Source organism: Ricinus communis, chromosome 8 (genome assembly GCF_019578655.1).
Source record: "Ricinus communis isolate WT05 ecotype wild-type chromosome 8, ASM1957865v1, whole genome shotgun sequence".
In the NCBI taxonomy this organism is placed as follows: Eukaryota; Viridiplantae; Streptophyta; class Magnoliopsida; order Malpighiales; family Euphorbiaceae; genus Ricinus; species Ricinus communis.
This window is the reverse complement of record NC_063263.1, coordinates 17,231,322-17,255,384: the sequence shown is the minus strand read 5'-3', so window position 1 is coordinate 17,255,384 and position 24,063 is coordinate 17,231,322. Positions and strand designations below refer to the sequence as shown.

General features: G+C 31.5%; 2 protein-coding genes across 2 annotated transcripts; one reads left to right on the top strand and one right to left on the bottom strand.

The window, feature by feature from the left end:
- Positions 1–2,656: 2,656 nt before the first annotated feature.
- Positions 2,657–3,261, top strand: LOC8278032 (histone H4). Its single transcript, XM_002532762.4, has one exon. It carries the CDS (start codon positions 2,719–2,721, stop codon positions 3,028–3,030), a length of 312 nt encoding a protein of 103 aa, XP_002532808.1. The 5' UTR covers positions 2,657–2,718; the 3' UTR covers positions 3,031–3,261.
- Positions 3,262–3,846: 585 nt separating this feature from the next.
- Positions 3,847–10,529, bottom strand: LOC8278031 (calcium-transporting ATPase 4, endoplasmic reticulum-type). Its single transcript, XM_048377521.1, has 9 exons — positions 10,218–10,529; positions 8,616–10,059; positions 8,238–8,307; positions 8,004–8,125; positions 7,094–7,375; positions 6,595–6,972; positions 5,908–6,017; positions 4,935–5,163; positions 3,847–4,809 (listed from the first exon to the last, which is right to left on the bottom strand). Exons 2-9 carry the CDS (start codon positions 10,026–10,028, stop codon positions 4,225–4,227), a joined length of 3,189 nt encoding a protein of 1,062 aa, XP_048233478.1. The 5' UTR covers positions 10,029–10,059; positions 10,218–10,529; the 3' UTR covers positions 3,847–4,224.
- Positions 10,530–24,063: the final 13,534 nt, after the last annotated feature.

Below are 24,063 nucleotides of genomic sequence, written 5' to 3'. Positions count from 1 at the left end.
ATTTTCTTAGAAATGTATATATATATATATATATATATATATATATATATATATTGTCAGTAATTATTAAAAATATATAAAGATATATTTAGAAATAAAAAAAACTACATTAGTCTATAGAAAAAAAAAACCCTTTACAGTATTAAAATACTTGCTAATTATTTGAAAATTTTGAACTAAATATATATTTTAATGTAAAAATTAAAAAACTAAATAAAAAATTAAAGAGTTAAAACCGAACCAATTAGACTGATTAACTTTTTTAAATACAAATTTTTAAATGATTTTTCAATCATTTCAACTTTTTTTTTTATTTTTTATTTTTTATTTTTTTTGCTCACTTCTACTTTGTATATTGAAGGCATTTTCCATAGACAAAAATTCCCACAATATGTATTTCTATTTTGAATTTTAAATATATTTCTGTACTTCTCAAATTTTTTCATAATTATAACTAATAGTTATAAAATGTGATAAAATCTAACAATTTTAACAAAAATAAGTGACGCAAATTAAAATTTAAAAAATATTTAAGACTAATAATATAAGTATTAAAATAATAATTTAGTGAACTTCGGCTTAGACATAGTAATAAACAAAAAATATTTGATGTAGCCACTCTAAAAAATAAAGAGAAAAAAATATAGAAAAGAAGAATGGATTAATCTAAAAGCGCATAATCAGATGGTAACTATTTTTTCTATCTTAAATAAGGTTTCGAGTTCGAACTTTGGATATGCAATTTGTTAAAACTCGAGTGAGTATTTTGCCATCCGTAGAGATTTTACCTGATGTAACGGCTCGGAATGAAACCGCATGAGATATTGTACGGATTCGAGAACTTTTCTAGAGGTCGCTCATACTGAAATCTCTCTAAAAATAACACATTTAACTTTAGAGTTCCTATAATTCCATAGCCAAACAACCAAAAAACACCTTATTTGATTAGTCTCAACTATTTACATATGTTATCAACCATTTTTTGTCCTATTTCAATGTGTAATTCTATTCATTCATGTACCTCCGTATCTTAGAGTGCTGCCATCATAAAAGTCTGTCAGAAGTCGCTCCTTGTCCAAGATCCTATCTTTGTCCCAACATCCACTTTCCGCCTTCGTCATATCGCTTCTCTAGGCCAGACTGTTACACCCAACTTGCTCTAGATTAGCTCTAGATATATGTACACTAAAAAAAAAAAATATAGTAATTTAGTAAATCTATAAAAGATAAAAAGTTGATAATATAAAAGGAGAAATAGAAAAAAAGAAAGAGAGTATAAAAAATATTTTACAAATTAAAGAGATAATTAGAATGCTAAAAATCCAAATGGGCATCCAATAGGAGCTCTTTATATTTTAAACTAAAAAATAAATTAATAAAATAATTTAAAAAGGTAAATACAACATTTTAATTCATCTAAAAAATGTAAGAATAGTTAATAAGTAGATAAGGAAAAGAAAAGTAGAAAAAAGATAAAATAAAATAAAAAAGAGAAGAGAGAAATGGATAAATGATTAAGAGGAAAAAGAAAAAGAAATTAACTTGATAAGGATATTCATGTATACCTACCTCCACATCTCTGAAGAACAAGAAACACAGAGAAGGTAGAGAAAGAGATGACTGGCCATAGCCATACCTTACGATGTCAATAATTATAATAATTCTTCTTTTCACTTGTTTGATGTGCTACAAATAATTATTAACAAAATTATGGCAATATTTGTGACAATTATTGTCATTTAATTTTCTATTTCGCAATCATAATTATTCATCAAATTCTTAAGTTGGTTGGTCTTCCTCTTAAAAATAGTGTCTTTTCTTATTTTATTATTCTTTTTATACTACAAACTTCAACTATAATGATTTGTTTGAGAAGAATGATGTTTTGATTATAAAAATCTTTAGAAGAAAGTCCTTCAATCTTAATATCCTTAAATGAAAACCCATCAAAAACTTAGAAGTCTTTTAAGCTCAACATATTATAACTAATCTATTCCAACAATTTGTTTGGTAGCAATTTATAAAATATATATAATTTATTTATCAATCTAAAATTTATATATATTAAATAGAATAAAAATTAATTTATTATTTTACATAATTAAATCTGTGTTTAATTGATTATAGATAAATTAAATTTTAAAAATGAATAAAATTTTTAGATAAATTGCATATTAGTTTACTAATATAAATCCGTTGTATTAAAATATTTCTTTTAATTTTAACATTTTTATTTTATTTTTTATTTTATATATTTTTTATTAAAAAAAAGACATGAGTGTCTATTAGACAATTGCTACGAATGTGATTTGTAATTTTATATTATTCTATTTTTATTTGTTATAAATATTAAAAATAAAAGGCAACCCTTATTTTCAATTACAATTCTAATATATCAGTTGATCAAAAGATCTGGATTTTCATTTTCATTTTTTGCAACTCAAAGACGATTTTGGACAATATTTTCAAGTAGCGCCAACTCCGGAAAACAAACCCGCGCGTTCCTGGTGAGAAAAACGCACTTATCCACGTCATCGATCCATTTCAATGCAGCATGTCTAATCTTCTCCGTTGATTGAAAAATGAATTAACGATCGGAAACGCTCTTCAAGCCATCACTTGGATCCATTAAACTCTATAAATAAAGATAAAACCAAAAAGCACAATCATATCTCAAATTGTGAATTCAAAAATCCAGAGAAACATTTCGGAGAAAAAATGTCAGGGCGTGGAAAGGGAGGCAAGGGATTGGGAAAGGGAGGAGCCAAGAGGCACAGGAAGGTGTTGAGAGATAATATTCAAGGCATTACAAAGCCTGCTATACGTCGTTTGGCTCGTAGAGGCGGTGTCAAGAGAATCAGTGGGCTGATCTACGAGGAGACTCGTGGGGTTCTTAAGATCTTCCTTGAGAATGTGATTAGAGATGCTGTCACCTACACTGAGCATGCTAGGAGAAAGACTGTTACTGCCATGGATGTTGTTTATGCTTTGAAAAGGCAAGGCAGAACTCTTTATGGTTTTGGAGGTTAAGGAAGAACTTGCTTTATGGTTCTGGAAGTCTTGCTGTCAAGAAATTTAGATGGGGTTAGTGGTCTCGGCCATGGCGGCGCTTTTGCGTTTTCAGGGTTAGGGTTAGGAGGGTTAGGGTTCTTTTGAAAGAAAACAAAAAGTGAAATGCTGTGTAATTAGTGGGTGTCTTAGGGTTGTTTTTGTGTAATTCATGCTTTGAATTTCAGGTCTAATGAAATATTGTATTGACTATTTCTGTGCCAAGAATTTGTTTCTTTTCAATCATCTTTGGACTGTTATGTTCTTGGAAGGTTTTTGCTAGTGGTATGTGTTGGTTCAGAGAGGGCACAAAGTGAGAAATTCAGCTTTTGTTCTGTTGAATCTTGTCTTTAACTCGGCTCAAATTAGATACAGAAACTAGGCACTGTTTTCCCTTAGAAGCAAAGCTTGGACACAGACCACAAACATGTCAGGGCAGAGTTCATACAACGGTTTATTGTTTTTTCTTTTCGCTTTAGAGACATGTCTTTATGAGGAAAAGCGAGGTTTCGATCTAAAAAAAGCCCAAATATGATATACGACATTAGTTCAATTGACTTATTATGAGGGCAAAAAGCTTTGGCAGTTAAAAGAAAAACGCTAACTGGTAATTTGGATAACCCATAGATCTTTCAGGTCCCGAAGATGACGTACTGCATCATTATTAATACTATTATCTTTTTCACTTCACACAGCCATTCCATTTAAAGGAGATATTCTCTTTTCAAATAACTTTCAACTAAAGGATAAAACTGCAGAACAGGAACTAAGACTAATGAAAAAATTAGTTAAATAGTATGGTGCGAAGGGGGGGAAATGAGATTAAAATTAATGGGCAAGTTTTGGCGCCGGAGGTACATCCCAATCCAACAGAACTAATCGCTCCAAAAACCCTTAAAAAGGAGCCTTAGATGGCGAGAACGCTACTTCTGAATCAAATAGTATGCAAAATAGTGCTCCCCCATGCTCGACTGAGGACCTTAAGCCGGCATTACAACCTAGGGAATTAACGACTTCAAAACAGGAAAAGAATTTCTATGTTTGAACGTAAATACAGTTCTTGTCTCATTAATCTAATCAAATCTTTAATTGTCCGCACCAACCCTTCATTTTTAAATTAAAGAGGGGTTGGTTACACAGCCACTACCGGACCAACACTTCCACTTGTTTTTTGATCTACTCTGCCTTGTGCTTTATATGTCTGCTTGAACCAGAATTCCTTATCCCACTCGTACACCTTCCCACAAACTTGAGAACCTCATCAATCAGAATGACAGGGAAAGCAACAGCTACCACCAGAAGCCATTCATTTAGGCTGAGAGGGACAATCCCGAATATTTGAGCAAGGACTGGCACGTAGAGGATCAAAAAGTGCAAGCCAAATGATACAAACATTGCCAGAAGAAGCCATGGGTTGACCCATGGGGGCATTGTCAGAAGACTACCATCCTCAGAGAGAGCATTCAGGGAGTTGAACATCTCAATGGCAACCAAAACAGAAAGGGAGAGAGTCGATGCCTTGATTTTTCCAGAGCGGAAGTATTCGCATGGATTGTCATCAAAGTTGAACACTTGAGACCCGGCTGTGAATGGCGATGCTGAGAAATTTTGCCAACTGCCACACTGATCCCAGTTGGCCAGTTGGGAGTAGGTGACAAGACTGTGACCGTCTCCACTCAGGTCAATGAACATGAAAGTGTGATGCGTATACCATATGATGAAGACACCAACTGTTGCTAGCCCAACATAAGATCCAATCACCTGCATTGAATACATAACAAGGTTAACAAAAATTGCTTTGACCAACTCCCATCAAATCTTACTTTCAGAACAATAAAAGAAAATTTAATTTTATGAGAAAGGAAAAGTAAATACAGTTCTTGTACCAGGTAACGGATTAAAATCCAGGGTGTTATCAAAGAGTCATCACTCTTTCGAGGAGGCTTTTTCATAATATCTTTGTCTGGGGGATTGAATCCTAATGCCGTTGCTGGTGGTCCATCAGTCACGAGATTTACCCAGAGAAGCTGAACAGGGATCATCCCTTCTGGAATACCCAAAGCAGCAGTCAAGAATATAGAGGCAACCTCGCCAATATTTGAGGAGATCATGTACCTACAATCATTAGTGAAAGAAACGAAGAAAAAAAACATCTAAGAAAACTGAAATAATGCTTGAAACAGAATGCAGAGACAACATTTCAGGAGATGATGACAAACTAAATATTGACAATATATTCTATTCCTACAGATGGAGCTTTCTTAGGACTAGAAATTTTACAGCACAAGATTAGTGTTGTCTGCTGATTCAGCAGACAGCTACAATCATAAACTAAGCGAAAGAGCAATTTGATTCTGTTTGAAAAAGGAAAGGCCAATTTTAAAAGGTAACCACCAGTTGCACACACGATGATGTTGCACATTCACAGAAAAGAAAAAAAAGCACTTCTAAGCTTAAGAAAACTAGTTTTAAGAAATGTGCATCCTATCATGTTTATTAATCAGCAGTACTATGGCTAGTAACCCATAATTTCAGCAAAGCCAGTTTAGATATAAAGAAAATACATGTCATAAACACAACAGACAGCATTTAAAAGTTCAGTGTAAAACCCGATCTGAAGCAAATCAAATGTGATGATGTAATTTAATCGGCAGAGCATTACTAATACTACTAATCAATTCTACCCAAACAATTGCTAAGTCCACCTTTTGCGGATCTTGCCAAATGAAAAGAATCAATCACCTAGATGTGGCAGTATTATGCCACACACACACACACACACACACACACACACACACACACACACATATATATGCAGATCAATTACTAATATACAATTTCGAAAGTGGAATATCAAACCTGATAAAAGCCTTCATATTGTTGTAAATGGACCTGCCTTCACCAACAGCAGCAACAATAGTGCTAAAATTATCATCTGCTAACACCATATCAGAGGCTTCTTTTGCAACCTGGGCTTGGAAATAGGTTTAAGAACTTAAATATGCAGCTTAAGATAAGAACAAAGTAGAGTGACAGAGTAGAAGAGTCAACTAAAATGGCTTAGTGTCTATTTGTTATTAACATTGTAGTCGCTTTTAAAATCTTGAATATGAGATGAAAAGCAAATTAACAGTTGCTCCTGAGGCAGAATTGCAATGGCTGGGTCATGAGAAGTGCAAAATAGCTAAAATGAAACTTTAAACTGCTTTTTGCAGTAAAAAGCGCTTCTTCAAGTAGTCGTTTCAACCTCAACGCCAAACAGACATTCGGTGATGTAATTGATGCACTCTTTCTAAAGTTAAACTTACACGCATATACCATCATGGGTATCAAAAAATGCACCCTAAAATAATGTGCACGACGTATGTTACACAATTGCAACACCAAGTAATAGCTTGAGAGAACTCCATATGGGTGCATTTAATACATGAAGGGAAAAAAATATGCGCATGCAGAAACATGCATCTTTATTAACCATATGAAGTTCATATGCCTGTACCAAATTAATATACCTCATGTTCAAAGCGAATAAACAAATAAACATACCTCTGTCCCAGCAATCCCCATTGCTATGCCGATATCAGCCAACTTTAAGGCAGGTGCGTCATTTACTCCATCTCCTGTCATGGCAACAACTTCACCATCTTCTTTAAGCAGCCTCACTATTTCTTGTTTATGCCTTGGTTCAGCCCGAGAGAACAGCAGCCCACCATCTTGCCTTAAATGACTCTTTTGATCAGGATGTTCAATGAAATCTTTCCCAGTCAAGCTTCTTGAACTGATATCATCATAAGGTCCAAAAACACCTATTTCACGACAAATAGCTTCTGCTGTATTCTTGTTATCTCCTGTAATTACCATAACACGGATTCCAGCTGCTTTACAGTCCTCAATTGCTTGACGAACCTCCTTCCGTGGAGGATCCTTCAAAATTTGAAAGCAAGAATAAATTCCATGTGAATAAAAGAAAATTGCCAAATAACCAAAAGAAACAAACAAAAAAAGAATTTAATTATATAAAAAAAAAGATGATAGTACAACTTACCCTTAACCCAACTAAGCCAACAAAAATGAGTTCACTCTCAATGGAAGAATAAGTGGATGGGTTGAGTAAAAGCTCATGAGCAGGGTGGTCCTCATCACCATTATATGTTTCAAATCTTGGAACTTCTGCTTTGTAAGCAAAACCTAAACAACGTAATGCGGTAGTTGACATGTCATGAAGGCTTTGTAGAATAAGCTCTCTTGAATATTGATCCAGTTCCACAACAGAACCATCAAGCAACTGAATATATGAACTTCTCTCCAATAAGTTTTCTACTGCACCCTGCCACATGATATTAGGCTATTTAGAAAATGTTCCCGAATCTAAAAAATTCAAAACAAAAAGCACAAGAAATGATGAAAAATATTAAAATCACTAGATAGTCATCCATGTTAAACTTAATGGAACAATTCTTTTCTTTTACCAGAGAAGTAAACTTGGAGAGCCAAATTAATTTAGCACAACATTTTAACAGCAATCTTTGACAGACAATTATGTAGTACAATGGCGAGGAAGAAAATATCTATTGGTGAAATACATAAAAAACTAGTCCATGTAGCATCCTTACAGTTGTAGGCAGACACCGAGTAAAAGGTCCCAACGGAGAGAGAAAGACAGAAGAGAATTTGGAAAAAGATAACCATAGTTAGATAATAAGATGTATAAACATTCACCCTACAATGAAATAGGGAACATAATCTTGTTATAGCAAACTCAGAGTTATTCCGCCAAATAACCAATAATTTTGAGAATTAAATTCTAATGCAGCCAAAAGCAAGCTGGTGACAGGTTTTTATTTGGTAATCAACAATAAAAAGAGCCTGATTTGTCTCAGCTAATGAAAAGATAAAATCTGGAAAAAATAAACAATTGTAGCAGAACATGCAAGATAGAGAAGAATTTAATAAACCTTCACTAGCAGTGACTTTTTGCCTGAGCTTGAATTAACAATGACTCCCATGGATTTCCGATCTCGGTCAAATTCAAGAGTTGCAATGCGCTGGTCCATTGTATTCCATAGTTGACAACAGCCTTGAGTAGAAAAGCAACAGAGGGGAGAAAAATGTCAGAGCGAGGAAACTTTTTAAACACTGAAAATAATAGACAGAAAAACAGACAGTCCAGACAAAGAAATCTAACATACGTAGAACATTCCCATGGTCTGAAGATGATTCATTAAGTGCACCTGGAAATCCCATTTTTTCAACAAGAACCTGGTACAGAAAACAGAAGCATCCAATGAGGAATTTAAATCCGAATAATTTTTTTTAGCAACTCATTTAGTGGACCAAAAGGTATAGTTCGCTGGCGTGCATGCACACATAGAGAAGAAGGAGAAGAAGAAGAATTACATAGTAATTTAAATATACACAAGGTCTACACTCAAATGAGAAAAAATGCCACTTAAAGCCATCAGTGGAGGCGGCACATTGCTATTATGCCCAGGTTTTTGCACTGCTCAATTCAGCTTCTTGTTGTATCATATTAATTCAGGGAATAAGAAAACAGAAGGTCGCTCTACCTTTAATGCAGCCTCAGTAGGCATTCCACTAGCAATAAAATGTTGCCCAGATTGCTCTAAACCTGCATCATTGCAGACTGCAGCAATCTTTGCAATCATTTGAAGATTAGAGTCCATCCGATTCACTGGCCAGTCTTCTATTTTCCCATCAGAAGGATTGTAGGAAGTTCCTTCCACACTGAAAGACCGAAGAGTGCCAACCCTAGAGCCCATTGCCACTAGCTTTGCTACAGCCATCTGGTTGGTTGTTAAAGTACCTGTTTTATCAGAACAGATCACTGTTGTACAACCAAGAGTCTCAACACTGGGCAACTTTCTAACAAGTGCATTCTTTTGAGCCATCTTTCGAGTTCCAAGAGCCAAACATGTAGTAATGACTGCAGGCAGCCCTTCTGGAATAGCAGCCACTGCCAATGCCACAGCAATCTCAAAGTAGTAAGTGCATTTCTCAAATGAGAACTTAAAATTCTTAGGCCAACCGTCAACATATTCCCAACTAAGAAAGTATTTCACATTAATTAGCCAAACCAATGCACAAATAACTCCAATGATTAAAGTTAGAAGCTCTCCGAATTCATTCAATTTCTTCTTCAATGGGGTATCATCCTCAATCTGTGCAGCTTCATGAATCTGCGAATGCACCTTTCCTATCTCTGTATCCATTCCTGTCTGTGTAACCAAGCATATACAATTGCCATTTACCACTGTTGTTCCAGCAAATACCATACATTTCTTCCCTTGTATATCAGTATTTTCAGCAACAGGCTTAATAGTCTTACTCACAGCTTCACTCTCTCCAGTCAAAGACCCTTGTTCCATCCTAACAGTGGAGCTAATCAAATTTAAAACTCTCATATCTGCAGGCACCTTATCACCCACTCTCAACTCCACGATATCACCAGGAACAAGCTCTTTCGCTGGCAGACTTGATAACATCTTACCACCTCTTAAAACTGCAGCATGCTCGGACTGAATTTCCTTCAAAGCTTCCAATGCTTTCTCGGCATTACTCTCTTGCCAAATACCCACAACCGCATTCACAATCAAGATCAAGAAAATAACCAATGGTTCAACAAATGCAGTGATCTCCATTTCCCCACCTTCTTCACCATCATACCAAGCTAAAACAAAGGATATAATTGCAGCAGCTAATAAAATCCTAACTAATGTATCGTTAAATTGTTCCAAAATCAACTTAAAAATTGATACACCCTCATGTTTCTCTAATTCATTATAACCATAGATCTGCCTCCTTTTTTCAACTTCTTCAATAGATAATCCAACCACATGATTCACTTGATATTGCTCCAGACATTCTTCAATTCCTTTTGACCAAGCTGGAAACTTTTCTTTATTTTCCTCTTCTACCCCTATCTTTTCCCTTTTCCCATAATCCTCCCCTCCTTTACCCATCGAATTCAAATCTCAATCGAGAACCTGAAACCTAATTATAGAAAACATAAAACAAAACAAAATCACGATCTAGATAAGCAAATTCATAACAATCAAGGAAAACAAAATAAAATCCAGAATCTTCTCTTGCTATTTCTCCGTAACCAAACAGAAAATTAAATCACAAAAGAGATTAGGGTTTACACTTACCAGTAATATGTACTATTCTAGATAAAGCGGAAACTCTTCAATTTTCCTTTAGCTCTCTCTCTCTCTCTGTCACAGTTACACCTACTACTAACTACTACCAGTACGGTATTACCTGTAGAATTTAATTTTCTAGGATCCCATTTGAGAGATTGACAATCAGATCTAATCAATAGCAATTAATTTTAATAATACCAAGAAAAAAAGAGAAATTTACAGAGAGCGATTCAATTGGTTTTGCTTATACCTTTCTCCGTCTCTCTCTCTCTCTCTCTCTCTCTCTCTCTCTCTTTTGAATTCTTTTCTCTTTTTTAATGTGATATATATATAAAAAAATATAATATTTATATGGTATGGAAGAAGCTACTGTCCACATAAGCACTACCAATGGGATTACGCCACGTCGAAAAGAAATGCTACTAATGGGTCGCTTTCGTCAAGTGGCAAGCAAGTATAGATGACCTTTTACCGAGATTAGATCTGTGCTTTGTCGCAGTGGAGCTTCTTACTGGATTGGGGATTATGGTTTTAATTATTATTTTAATCAAACATGAAATTTCTTTGTTATTACCTTTAATTTTTTATTAATTTAGTTTATGAAGAACTTTGTTTTGGAACTAGGGCATATTCCTTTTTTTTTATACATATATATTCATGTTGTGTAGACCGGTTTTAATTTTTGATCATTTTATATAATAGTTTGTATTTTTAGATTAATTTTAATAGTGCTAAAACTAAATAAGAAATAATTAGTTAATAAATTAATATATTAAAATAACTAAATTGTTTTAGTTGTAATATTTATTTATCCGAAATTTTTTTAATAATAATAATAATAATATTAGTAATAATTAATAACGAGTTTTTATTTAAATTAATATTACTTTATTATTAATTAATTTAATTGGGATGATTTAAAATAAAATTTCAATGCTAGATAAAAATAAGAGAGTTATTTTTCTATATCTAATTAGTTTGATTTTCAAGAAATTAATTAAGTAAATTTTTTGGGTAATAAATTATGTTTTTGATTACTTAATTTTCTCCCTATATGAGTATACGAATTAAATTTTATATTTGAGAGTTATGAAAGAATTAGTAAATGATTTTTATAAAAGAATTTATTTAGGAATGATAAATTTTAATTAGCTAATGATGTTGATTTTATTTGAAAAATGGTTAGTAAATTGATTAATTAAGTTAATTAAGTGTTAGGATTAAAATAAATTACTTTAATTTGGGGTTTTAAATGAAAATTTGTATGGTTGGTATTTTTATAATTAAATATGTCGGTAAGGGTAACTTGGTAATTTTACTTTTAAAAGCAAGGGTAAATAAGTAATTCTATATTTTTAATAATTGTAATTTGACTCAAATTAAATAGTTAGAGGCTTAATTGAAAAGCTAAAGAGAAGTTTGAGGATTAAACGGAAATTTCGCAGGGCAAAATTGCTAGTAATTAAAAAAGTTGAGAGACTAAATGGTGAAGAAGAAAAGTTGGAGGACCAACTTGTGATAGAGAAAAGAAAAAGAAGAAAGAGAACGAGGAAGAAGAAGAAGAAGAAGAAGAAGAGAGAGGAAGCTCCGTCGGCTTCAATAGTGGAGTGGTAGAGGAGTCTCAGTTGAGGGTGGCGGCGTTGGCGGGAGGTGCAGTTGGCGTTGGCGTGCACGCTAGTGGCGGCAGTGACAGTGAACGGTGACGGCAGGCGCAGAAATGAGAAAGGCAGCCGCAACTTCCTTGCCGCCGTTCATGGTAGTTCCTACAATCGTTGCCAATGGTTTTTGGCTCAAAATGATTAGCAACTTCTTGGCTTCCTTTTCCGACCATCGCCACCTCTTAAGGCTGCCGGAATTGCAAAATCCGGTGAGGTGAAACGAATAGTGCCATTGAGCTTTCGACAATCGGAGGGCATATTCGAACTCCCCTCAGCTCAAGCTTTCCAATGGCACTAGTTTCACGGCAATCAGACTCCATTTGAAAATCAACGGCCGAGATCGTCTATAAATTTTTCCGGATGATCAGGGGTTGAATCGAAAAATCGAGTGTTGGGATCATCATTAGCGCGTTGTTCCGAGTCCGTAGGCGTGTTCAGATCGTCAATCGGACTCCGGCGACTGGAGACGAGTCGACCGAGTGATCAAGCGTATCAGTAATTCTCTAGCCCGTAAATTTTAGAGGTTGTTGATAAAAAATTATGTGTTTAATTATTGTGTGATTGTTAGTTAAAATAATAATTGTCGAACCGTCTGCCAATAATCATGATTTGTGATGTATGGCGGAGTCGGAAAAAATAATGAAATCTTGGTGACCCGACTCCCGTTAAATAAATTGTTGGAAAATTGAAGTGTTTTTGGCGGGTTTTGGACCCGTTTTACGAGGGGTAAACGTCCGTAATTTAGGTGAGGTTCTTCCGAATTTTTGATAAAAATTTTTCGAGTTGAAATTCTTAGATAGTTAATTCTAGGGGTCTAGGCCTAGGGCTATTTATCAAATATTTTACTTATTCTCATTGAATTGTTCCCGTGATTAGATAAATTTGTCGATTTGGCTCGCTCCACCCAAGGCATCGAAGCAGAGCTAGGAGGTCGTTAGAATTGTGAGTTAAAGTCATATATTTTTTTACATGTATCATGCTAAGATTTTACGTTATAGTTATGATTAAATGATTTTATATTTTAGTTATTTATTTAATTACTATTCATATATGTATCATTTTCTGCATCAATACTATTGCGAGTGCATGTTGACTCGAGATGAGACGACAGTAGAACGTGCCACCTGATGGGTTGCATCAGGACCGCGTGCGCACCAGTATGAATCTTGGACAGATAGTAAAAGGTAAATTTAGGACTTGCCCTGGTCGAGTTTAATTCTCTTGGCTTAGTAGAGTGAGTGGCCGAAGTAAAGGTCCCTAGTCGAGCATTGCTCTCTAAGCGACGACTTTGTTGGAAATTTAAGTGACCAGACTGGATTTGAGGACCCTAGTTGAGCTTCGCTCTCTGGGCGCCAGTTTTGTTGGAATGAGAGAGCCGGAAGACTAAGATTGTTAGTGTTGGGGTTAGAGTTCTACTGAGGTACTCTGTCCCGTAGTACATAAAATTTATTTTACAGAAGCATGGCATGACATGTATTTTGCACGAATTAGTATTTTATTTTAATTAAATAATTTTTTTATTGAAGTATTGTATTCGATTTTGGATATATGATTTTAACTCGAGAGAGAGAGTCACAGTCTCAATTTCACTGTTTTTCAGGTGTTGTTAGCTTTTCTGCAGTTCTTTTCATCTAAGAGTCTAATTCCTTCATCTTCGGATTTAATGTTGACTTTTAAAATTTCTAAAATCTCCGCAGTAGAAAGTTTCAGAACTTATCATTTTGTAATTTTATGTAAATTCAAGTCATGCCTAATCATGCTAGCAGACCAAAGTTAATATATAGTACCTAATGATTTAATGTTAATTGTGAAAAACTGCCAATGGACAGAATCCAAACTGTATTTGGTTGAGTTAGAGAATGGTCAGGCTTACTACAGATTTGGTGGCCTTATGTCTTTCTTAGTGCCGGTCACGCTCTCACAGATCGGGTTGTCACAATAGATGTTTTTTTAATTAAGTCAAAATCATGGATGTGTTTATTATCTTTGAAGATGTTATTCATATATTATAAATACATTTTTTATTCCTAATACATATTTTTTTTATTATCTAGTTAAAAATAACTTATTTAAATATATAAAGATTAATATAACAAAAAACCATCCAATAATAGTTTATAATAGTTTCTCATAGTATAAAATTAGAGATGCGATCAACTCAATATCAATTTTAAAGATAAAAAAACAAACAATTTATTAATGTATCAAAAAAAATTAATTTAGAAACTAATTGAACCTTTAAGGAAATATAATAATTTTATAATTCTTAGCAAATTATTAATTCAGCATGTTGACCTCAAATTAGGACCAAAAAAATATATTATTTAGAAGAAGTTTTTAATTAAATAAATATTAATTTATCGAGTTGTATACATAAAACAAGTTTGTATAATTTATACCAATAAAGTATAAATATTTATATTATAGATTGTAAAAATTAAAAAGAATCAGCCTTGGTTCTTATTTTAGAAATAATTATTTATTTTTCATTTTATGAAATTCTTGGCTCGGCTTTGATAAGAAACCATATTATTTATTAATTACAGATATAAGTTTTACATACTTATAAGCTTAGCACACGATAGTAGATAAAATTTGAAATTTTATTTTTCTCATTTTCTCTCATTTATAATAAAAGAAAACAAAAGGGCATGAAAACGCATCACTTCGTTGCAAATTGTAATAAATATAAAGGGGATTTGTAAAGAAAAATGCCATTGCTAGAAAGCCAACAATTTGGAAAGTTGGGTAGAATATGATAATAACATGTATTAGTCTTCCTTTGGGCAGAAGAAATGTGCATTCTCATGTCTCTTTACACCATTCTTATAATATGCTATTATTAACTACAAAATATCAATAAATATTTTGACTTTTATGCAACACAAAATTAAGGAGATAAATAATGAGCTTAAATACTATTTACTTCTGTGCTTTGATATAATATATAAACTGGCTTCTGTATTTTTTATTATATTAAAACTCTCTTGAGTTTTGATAAATTTAACTACTTTTTCCGTGTTAGTCGAAGAATTAAACTGGTAATTTAATATTATAATTTTATCTTTGAATTTATTATTAAATATCAAATTCGTTCAAAATTTATTCTATTATTAAATTAGAATAAAATATTATTTTTAGCACGAATTAGTTTTAGTGTCTAATTAAAATAATGAATGCATTATTCTTTTTCTTGCTCTAATTTTTCTATTTTTTATATAATTTAAATTAAATAAATTTATACGTTTTAAAACTACTTATATATGTTGGTGTCATTGTTTTTTTTATAAAAAAGTGGCGGGAAAGACAATTTAACTATATCTAAAATTATTATTTTAACCGTAAAGATAAAAATATTTCTTTTACTTTTTTTATTATAATTGAAATTTTATATATATTTTTATATTCAGTCGATTTTAAGGATGGATAAAATAGTTCTAAAACAAACATTTATAAAAATCACCAAATTTTATAAAAGAAAAACTTGAACTTTCTACATCAAAATGATAAGCCACTAGGGCAAAGCACTTAGTGGCTTGTTGTTCTACTTTATTGACCCAGCAACAGAAACATCACTAGTGGCTATATTCAAGGGCTAATACTAACATTTTTGGTCATCCATGTGCATGAAAATTGCAATGCCTGTTGTTTTCTATGGACTTTTACTTTAGATCCAAGTTGGACCACAATAATGAAGTTGAAACAAATTTGTTATGTATGTCGAAAAGTGCTCTCTCCCAATCTCGTCAAAGTAAAAGAATCCTATAGCCACCCTTTTAATCAATGGTCTAAAGTCTTTTAGCACTTTGTTTGTTTTTGTTTTTTAACAAGCACAGGAGGAATAAGTAAAGCTACATAGTATACTCCAACAAGAAAAAGGTTAATTGGATAGTGGGCACCACTGCTAAAGGACAAGTCTTCTCTGGAAACTCCATTCCATTTTAAATTCCCATTTGGAGATTTATTTCTTAAAAATGGTTTCAAGAAGAAAAAAGAATGGTTCAGGAAGATGTATATCTTATAAAGAATATAGATATAAGAAAGTTTGAATTTATAAATTAAAATCCAATTTCAAGAATTATCTAACGATATAGTTTTTGATTCAGTGTCACGTGATATTAGTAATAACTCATTAAAATATAATTAATTAATTATAATAATTTTTTAGTTAACTCGAGCTTCAAATATTTTGTAAAACACTAGTAAAAATCTAATGATGTTATCCAATTATTCATTTCTATGCTAACTCATTTAAGAGATCTTAAAAATAGAAGAAAATTGAGTTGTGATCATGCCCTTGTATTACCCCAAAATCATCTTATTCCCACTAAGAGCAGGACAAGACATGAAGAAATTATAGTCTTACCAAAATTAGTTTTCTTTTAACATGTTGTATATACAGGATACTTGCATATTTTTGTTTGGACATTGGTGTTTAACTAGGATTAGTGCTTAATGAGACCTGTAATCCTTCTAGTGTTTGAACTTGATCAACTCCAACTTGTTTGACTTGGTTTGCTCGACTTGTACTGGTTGGTTATCGATGAATTATATAATTTAATTAACTGTATATTAAATTTAAATACGACATTATAAGAGATAATATTTATTATCTTATCTCTATTTAAAATTATAATAAAATTAAAAAAAATTACAATTAATTTTTTACATGCTTCATTCACTAAATTTATTGCAGCTACTTTTACCAAATTCTTTAAAATTATTTTGATTTTATGTATAAAATTATAAAAAATATTATTTAATATTATATTAAGCTAATGAGAAACTAATAAATCATATTAAACTAAATGATATAACATTTTTAATATTTTTATCAAATGATTTTATATAAATATTAAAATACAACTCTAAATTGTGTTAATAAATTATCATTTAAAAAAAAATAGACACTGATTTTAAAGAGAAGAGAATAATTTAATATTTCTTCTTAATAATTATACTTGGTGAAAAGAATAAATTCATGAATTAGCAACCATTATTATATATAAATATATATAAGTTAGACAAAGTTATTAAAACGCCTTACTAAGATTCTTTTAGTTGGTTTCTTAGTAAACTTAGCTTTATTTGTCACAAATGTGTAATCCCTTTAAAAAAAAAATCACCAATCACCAGTGTGACTATATTATTCTACCGGATAATCTATATGGATTCCAACATATTTTTATAAGCATTAAATACTAATTAATTTCTAAATTTTATATTTTTTAATAATTTTATTTAATTATTTTAAGACTTTAAAATAAATACTTATATTTTAATATATTTTTAAAAATATTTTTCAATGAAAATTTCTGAAATTTTACAGTAAAAATATGATATAGACAATTATTAAAAAAAATAATTGTGAATTAAGAAAAATATAAAAATAAATTGAAAACATATGTATTTATTTTAAAATATTAAAATAATTGAATAAAATTGTTAAAAAATTATAAAATTTAAAATTTAATTAATATAATTAGACCTATTCATAACTACCAGGTAAAATCTTAAGAGCTTTTTTTGCTTACTTAAACCAAAGAATTATTATAAATAAAAAGAAAAAAAACCCAAACCTCAGATCTTATTTACATTAAGATATATATTTATTTGAAATTATATTTATGGTGTAATAAAAAAATGCACCGCAAAAGAAATTTTTAAGTGAGAGTTTTATAAGTAAAGCTCTGAAACCCTATCCGCTTATGGATTCATCTTTTTTGTTTTCTTTTTTGCTATCATAGATACCTTTTTTTTTTACAGTTGACGGTAATTAATTTCAACTATTTTGGTTTTTCTTATTAATAATTTTCCAGTTATAATAATTAACTAAATCATATTTTTATCTTATTTATATGAGTTGGTTAGAACTTATAGATTTTGATAGTGGAATCTCTTAAATTTTTTTAGTATTGAATTTGAAAAACAGATGGCAAATTAAAGATGTATGAAAAAAGATCCTATAACTGTTAAGATTTTAATATTCAGAAATGAATCAAGACATTCCAACAACACAGTTGAATTTTATTTGGTTGAAAATTCGTTTAGGATCTTATAGATTTATTTTTCTTAGTTATTTGTTAATTTTATTGATGAAATATTATGAGTCTTTTGTTTTATCTATTTTGATTGAAGTTATTTATTTTTTTTCATGAGATTGTTTGTCTTCCTTAATAAAAGTTAGAATAATTTTGAGTTGATATTCATAAGTTCATATTCATTTAAAGATCTATTAAATAATAATAAAATCAACTTACGACTCAATATAATCATCTAATATAATATATTTTTTATCAGTACGATAAACAAAATGATAATACTGCATACAATTATTCTAGCGACAGAATTTAACAGATTTTGAAGTAATTTCTCATTATAATTAAAAGCAGGTATATATACAAGAAAGCTTAAAGGCACACAATGAGCATGCTTATATAAATGGACTAACAGCCACGTGGGCTACAGCAAACAGAAAATTAACAGCTTTACTTTTCACAACTATCTGCCTAATTAACTTCGACTAAACAACGAATAATAAGATCAAGAAGTGCTCCCTCATTACAATCGATCAAACTTAGCGAAATAATTTATTCTATAGCATAATTAGTATGTATCTTTTGAATATATTTATTAATTCTTATTAATAAAAAAATTTATTTAAAAAAATAAAAATTTTATAAATATATTTAAAATTTAAATAGAAATATAAGATATAAAAATATCTCATTTTTCACCGTAAGTTAATAAGTTGCATGAGCAATAAATTAGGATTTACGACATTCAATATCTTATTATTAGCTTCCCTTACATTACCAGACATGAGCAATTTCTTTGCGTAATTGGTAATATTTTTTTGTATATAAAAGTAAATTATAGAAAGAATCATGTAAATAAAATTTATTTACTGATATTTATAATTACTAAGTAAGAAATTTCTAAACATATATATATATAGTGAGAAGAAATACTTTCCTCTTATATTCTTATTTAAACTAAAGAAATATAACTTACAAGAGGAATATAAGAATATAAGAGGAAAGTGTTTCTTCTCACTATCTCTCTCACTCTATACTTTCTCTTTTCTCACTATATTTCTTCTTTTTTGTGCGACTTGAAGAATACAAGAGCTTTTTCTTCGTATTTTTCAGTCTCTCTTCTTCTAAGAGGAACTCCTCTATTTATAGAGGTCTTCAAGCTTTAGATGCTCTTCTTAGTGGAATAAAGAGGGCTCCACTTGTTCTTGTAGTCTTGTGATAATGCTTGTAGTCTTGCGATAATGAAGTAAGATGCTTTACGTCTTTTGAGAAATATGTCGGCCATGCTTTGGAAAAGAATCTTTTGCTTTTTCTTTTGTCTTTTTTTTCTTTTTTTTTTCTTTATATGACTCCTTTTTTTTTTTCATTGGGCATTTTGGCCCATTACAAAATATTTTTGGGCTGCCATTTTTGGTTTTCAACCCACGGGCTTTGCAGAGATGTCATTTAATGGGCTTGAAAATCCCAAAACAGTCATCTTCATTTGAGTCACCATCTAGGTCTATTGCTACCGAGCTGGTGCTGGAAGAGGAAGATGAAGGTATTAAACCAAGCTGGTTGGTAATCTTCTTTATGCAGATGATGCTTCTTTTCCGGAAACCAATAGGCTCTGATGGAATGTCAAAATACAACATTCTTGGTCTCTTACAACAGATGACCATGACAGCCAATGCTTACAAAACCCAAAGCGGTACCTCTGATAGAGCCATTGCTGAGCTCCTTATACCGGATTTTCCGCCACTAAAGGATGTGGGATTACCATCTCACACAAGCACAATGTACTCCAAATCCTAGGTGCCATCCAAACCACAGTAGAAGGGACCCCCATCTTAGATGAACTAGGAAATCCAATTGAGGATGTTGTGTCAACCTTAATCCTAACGATTTCCCTCCACTTCATAGGAGACCCTTCTCTTCTGAAGGACAAGAATGCTGAGCTCCTTAGCAATCTAACCTGCAAAAAGCTTAGCAATTTCCAAGCCTACAAAGTCACCTTCCTAACTAGGGTCATGATTAGGGAAGATTCAAGCCAACCTTTCTGGAAAGAGAAATTCTTAGCTGGTTTACCTAAGATTCTAGGTGAAAGAGTTAGGAATACCATAAAAGAAGCTCATAATGGCCAGATCCCTTATGATTTCTACACTTATGGTGAATTAGTAAGCCTTACCCAGAAAGAAGGATTGAAGATATGCCATGACCTTAAACTCCAAAGACAACTCAAATGGGAAATGAAAAAGACTAGGCAAGAACTAGGTAGTTTTTGTAACCAGTTTGAGTATAATCCCATAGAGCCTTCCTCTACCTGCAAAGGAAAATGCAAAGAAGATTTTTCCAAATCTTTTAAGAAAAAACGTTTCTTCAAAAATAGAAAGATTTCCAGAAACAAGGAGAATTTCTACAAAAAGCCATCCTCTTCTAAATTTGCAAAACAAAATTCCAAAAGAGATCTTAGCAAAATTACTTGCTATAAATGTGGCAAGAAGGGCCATACTTCAAAGTATTGCAAGTTTTTTAAAAAACTCCATGAGCTCCAAATAGAAGAAGAAGTTTTAAGCAAAATTTCAGCTCTTCTTGTTGATTCCTCTGAATCAGAATTTTCGAATAGCGAGTAAGAGTTTCAAATTGATGAAATCAAAACCTCATCCGATTATTCTGAATCAGATTCTGAAGATATTTCAAATAATATTAATATGCCCACTAGGCAACAAGAAGCTCTTCTTGAAGCCGTCAAGCATATTAATGATCCCCAAATCCAAAAACAAGTTTTGAAAGAAATTTTAAAAACTGAAACCCTTGTCCCCTCTTCTAGTAAGAATACTTATGATCTTACTATGATCTTGGATAAAGGGAAAAAGCTAAAAAACCCTCTTCCTACTGTTCAAGAACTTCAGAAAGAAATCAAAGCAATCAAAACTGAGCTCAAAGATTTAAAAGAAAAATAACAAAGTGATTCTGTTTTGCTTCAAAGCCTGATCCTCAAACAGAATAGTGATTCTGATTCTGAAGAGGAAAATGATTTTCAAAATCTTGAAGTTTCTGAAAATGTTCTAGAAAACTTCATTAATGTTTTAAAGGAAATTACTTCAAGAAAATATTTGATTCAAATAAAAATCATTTTCCCTGGTGATTTTCAAATAGAAACCATTGCTTTATTTGATACAGGGGCAGACCTCAATTGTATCAATTATGAGCTGGTTCCTAAAAGGTATTATCAAAAAACTAAAGAAAGGCTTACTTCAGCCAATAGTTCAAAGATTAGAATTGCGGGAAAAACTGAAGCTGCAATTCTAAATAATAATATCGCTTTAAAAAATATTTTTATTCTTAGAAAAGATCTTTAACAAACAGTTATTTTAGGAACTTCTTTTATCAATTTGATTACTCCTTTCAAAGTAACTACTGCTGGTATTATTTTTAAAGCTAAAGATTCAAAGATTATTTTCCCTTTTATAGAAAAACCTAAAAAGAGAAATCTCAATCTTATTAAAGCCCATTCAAGTTATAATTTTGAGATAAATGCTTTGATCAAAGGAAAACAAACCCAGCTTTTCCACTTGAAACAAGATATGGGTTTAAAAAGAATTCAAAATCAAATACAAAATGATTTGGTCCAAAGAAAAATCTCTGATTTGCAAAAGAAGATTGAAAATGAAGTTTGTTCTGATCTTCCTAATGCTTTTTGGAGACGAAAACAACATATGGTAGATCTACCATATGAAAAAGATTTTTCTGATAAACAAATCCCTACCAAAGCAAGACCCATCCAAATGAATGAAGCCCTAGAAAGCCATTGTAGAATAGAAATAAAAGATTTAGAGCAAAAAGGTTTGATTACCAAGTCTAGATCCCCCTGGTCATGTGCAGCTTTCTATGTCAACAAAAATAGTGAGATAGAAAGAGGAACACCTAAGTTGGTGATTAATTACAAACCTTTGAATAAAGCCCTAAAGTGGATCAGATATCCAATTCCAAACAAAAAAGATCTTCTTCAAAAGCTTCATTCTGCTTTTATTTTTTCAAAGTTTGATATGAAATCAGGATTTTGGCAAATCCAGATTCATCCAAAAGACAGATACAAAACTGCTTTCACAGTTCCATTTGGCCAGTACGAATGGAATGTAATGCCCTTCAGATTGAAGAATGCCCCTTCTGAATTTTAAAAAATCATGAATGACATTTTCAATCCTTATTCAAAGTTTTGCATTGTCTATATTGATGATGTGTTGATATTTTCAAATTCTCTATATCAACATTTCAAACACTTGGAGACATTTTTCTATGTTGTTAAGAAAAATGGTTTAGTAGTTTCAAAATCCAAGATATCTTTATTTCAAACAAAAATTAGATTTCTTAGACACTATATCTCCCGATGAACTATCACCCCAATTGAAAGGTCTCTAGCATTTACTTCAAAGTTTCCAGACAAAATTTTGGAAAAAAACGCAATTACAAAGATTCCTTGGTAGTTTAAATTATGTTATGGATTTTTATCCAAATTTGAACTGTCTTGCAAAGCCCCTTCATGATAAGTTAAAGAAAAACCCCCCTGCATGGACCGATGAGCATACAAAGATTGTCCAAAGCATAAAAAAGCAAGTTTCTGAAATACCATGTTTACACCTATCTGATCCATCTGCATTCAAAATTGTTGAAACTGATGCATCAAATCTAGGATATGGTGGGATTCTTAAGCAAGTTCAAAACAACAAAGTATGTATTATCCAGTTTACTTCTGCACACTATTCAACTATCAAAAAAAAAATTCTTTCGATAGTTTTGTGCATTTCAAAATTTCAAAGCGATCTTTTAAACCAAAAATTTGTATATTTGGGCTGCTGCTAGCTTTGGAATTATGAAGAACTTCTGTGCCAAGAAAGTGGTTTGTTCTTTTGGAGGTGGCAAGAAGCTATTTTTGGAAAGGAAATTTTGTACCAACTTTAGTGATAATTTATCTTGGTGGTTAAATTTATCCCACCATTTGACTTTGAACCTTCGGGTAAGGATGATTTCTCCATCTGTTGCTTGATTGAAATGGAAATAACAAACACATGCCCAGGGGAGAAAAAAGTTTGAACAAAATAGAAGTAACGGGGGAAAACGTCTTTCTATTTTATTTGGTTTGTAGTGGGCTTTGAAAAGGTTAAACAGAGGTGGAACTTCTGGAATTATTGTCTCAGGAACATTGCCATAAAAATTCCACCATTGTTTAAACCAATAGGGGATCTTTGAAGTTTGGATTGAGCTTGTATCGAAGTAGAAAAGCCAAGAATGGCTTTGTCCTTCGTTTTGGAGAATAAAGGTATTAAACCAAGCTTGTTGGTAATCCCAATAGTTGAAGGAAGTGTTTAGACTTGATGGATAGGTTCTTTGGAGGGAAGTTGGGAAGGATCTAGAAGAGTGTAAATCCATTCCCCAATCTGTAGTCCTCTTGTAAGTTATATTTCTTTAGTTTAAAGCTTTCATTTTAAAAGCTTTCAAAGTTTGTATATTTATTTAAAAAGTTTATGTTCAAAGTTTATGATTATCAATAAAGTTTATCTTCTTTATCTATCATTCTAAGATTTATCTGCATCGTCTAAAGATCCGCACAGTAAACTGTTGATTTGTTTGTTTTTTCTCTTATCTTTCCTTTTCATAATCAAAATCACTATTCTGTTTGATATATATATATATATATATATATATATATATATATATATATATATATATATATATAAAGGTGCATGTGCAATAACAAGAGCAATTTTGAGAGATCCTCCAAGAAAGTGACATGTTGTCTTAATCCTAGGAAACGATATGGCAAATCAAATGGTTCCATTGTCATTAATGACATTGAAGAGTATGGTCGCATTTCCTAAAAGTAACAGTCAAGTCATGAATTTTAAACACTGAACATATTGAAAATTAAAATCTTTAGGTACTGGGATTTAATTAATTTGTCAAATAACTGTACTTACTGAAATTATTTAAGAGATTTATTGGATATATAACATCAGTTTTAATTAATCATTTTGACTAACCATTTTTGCAGTGGTATTTACCTTAACTAAATTTTTTATAGTGTATGATCAAACCATTTTAAAAATAACATTGTTTGTTTGATTTAAATTCTACTCTCTAAGTAATTAGATAATAGTTTCACTTTTTTCTCATTCA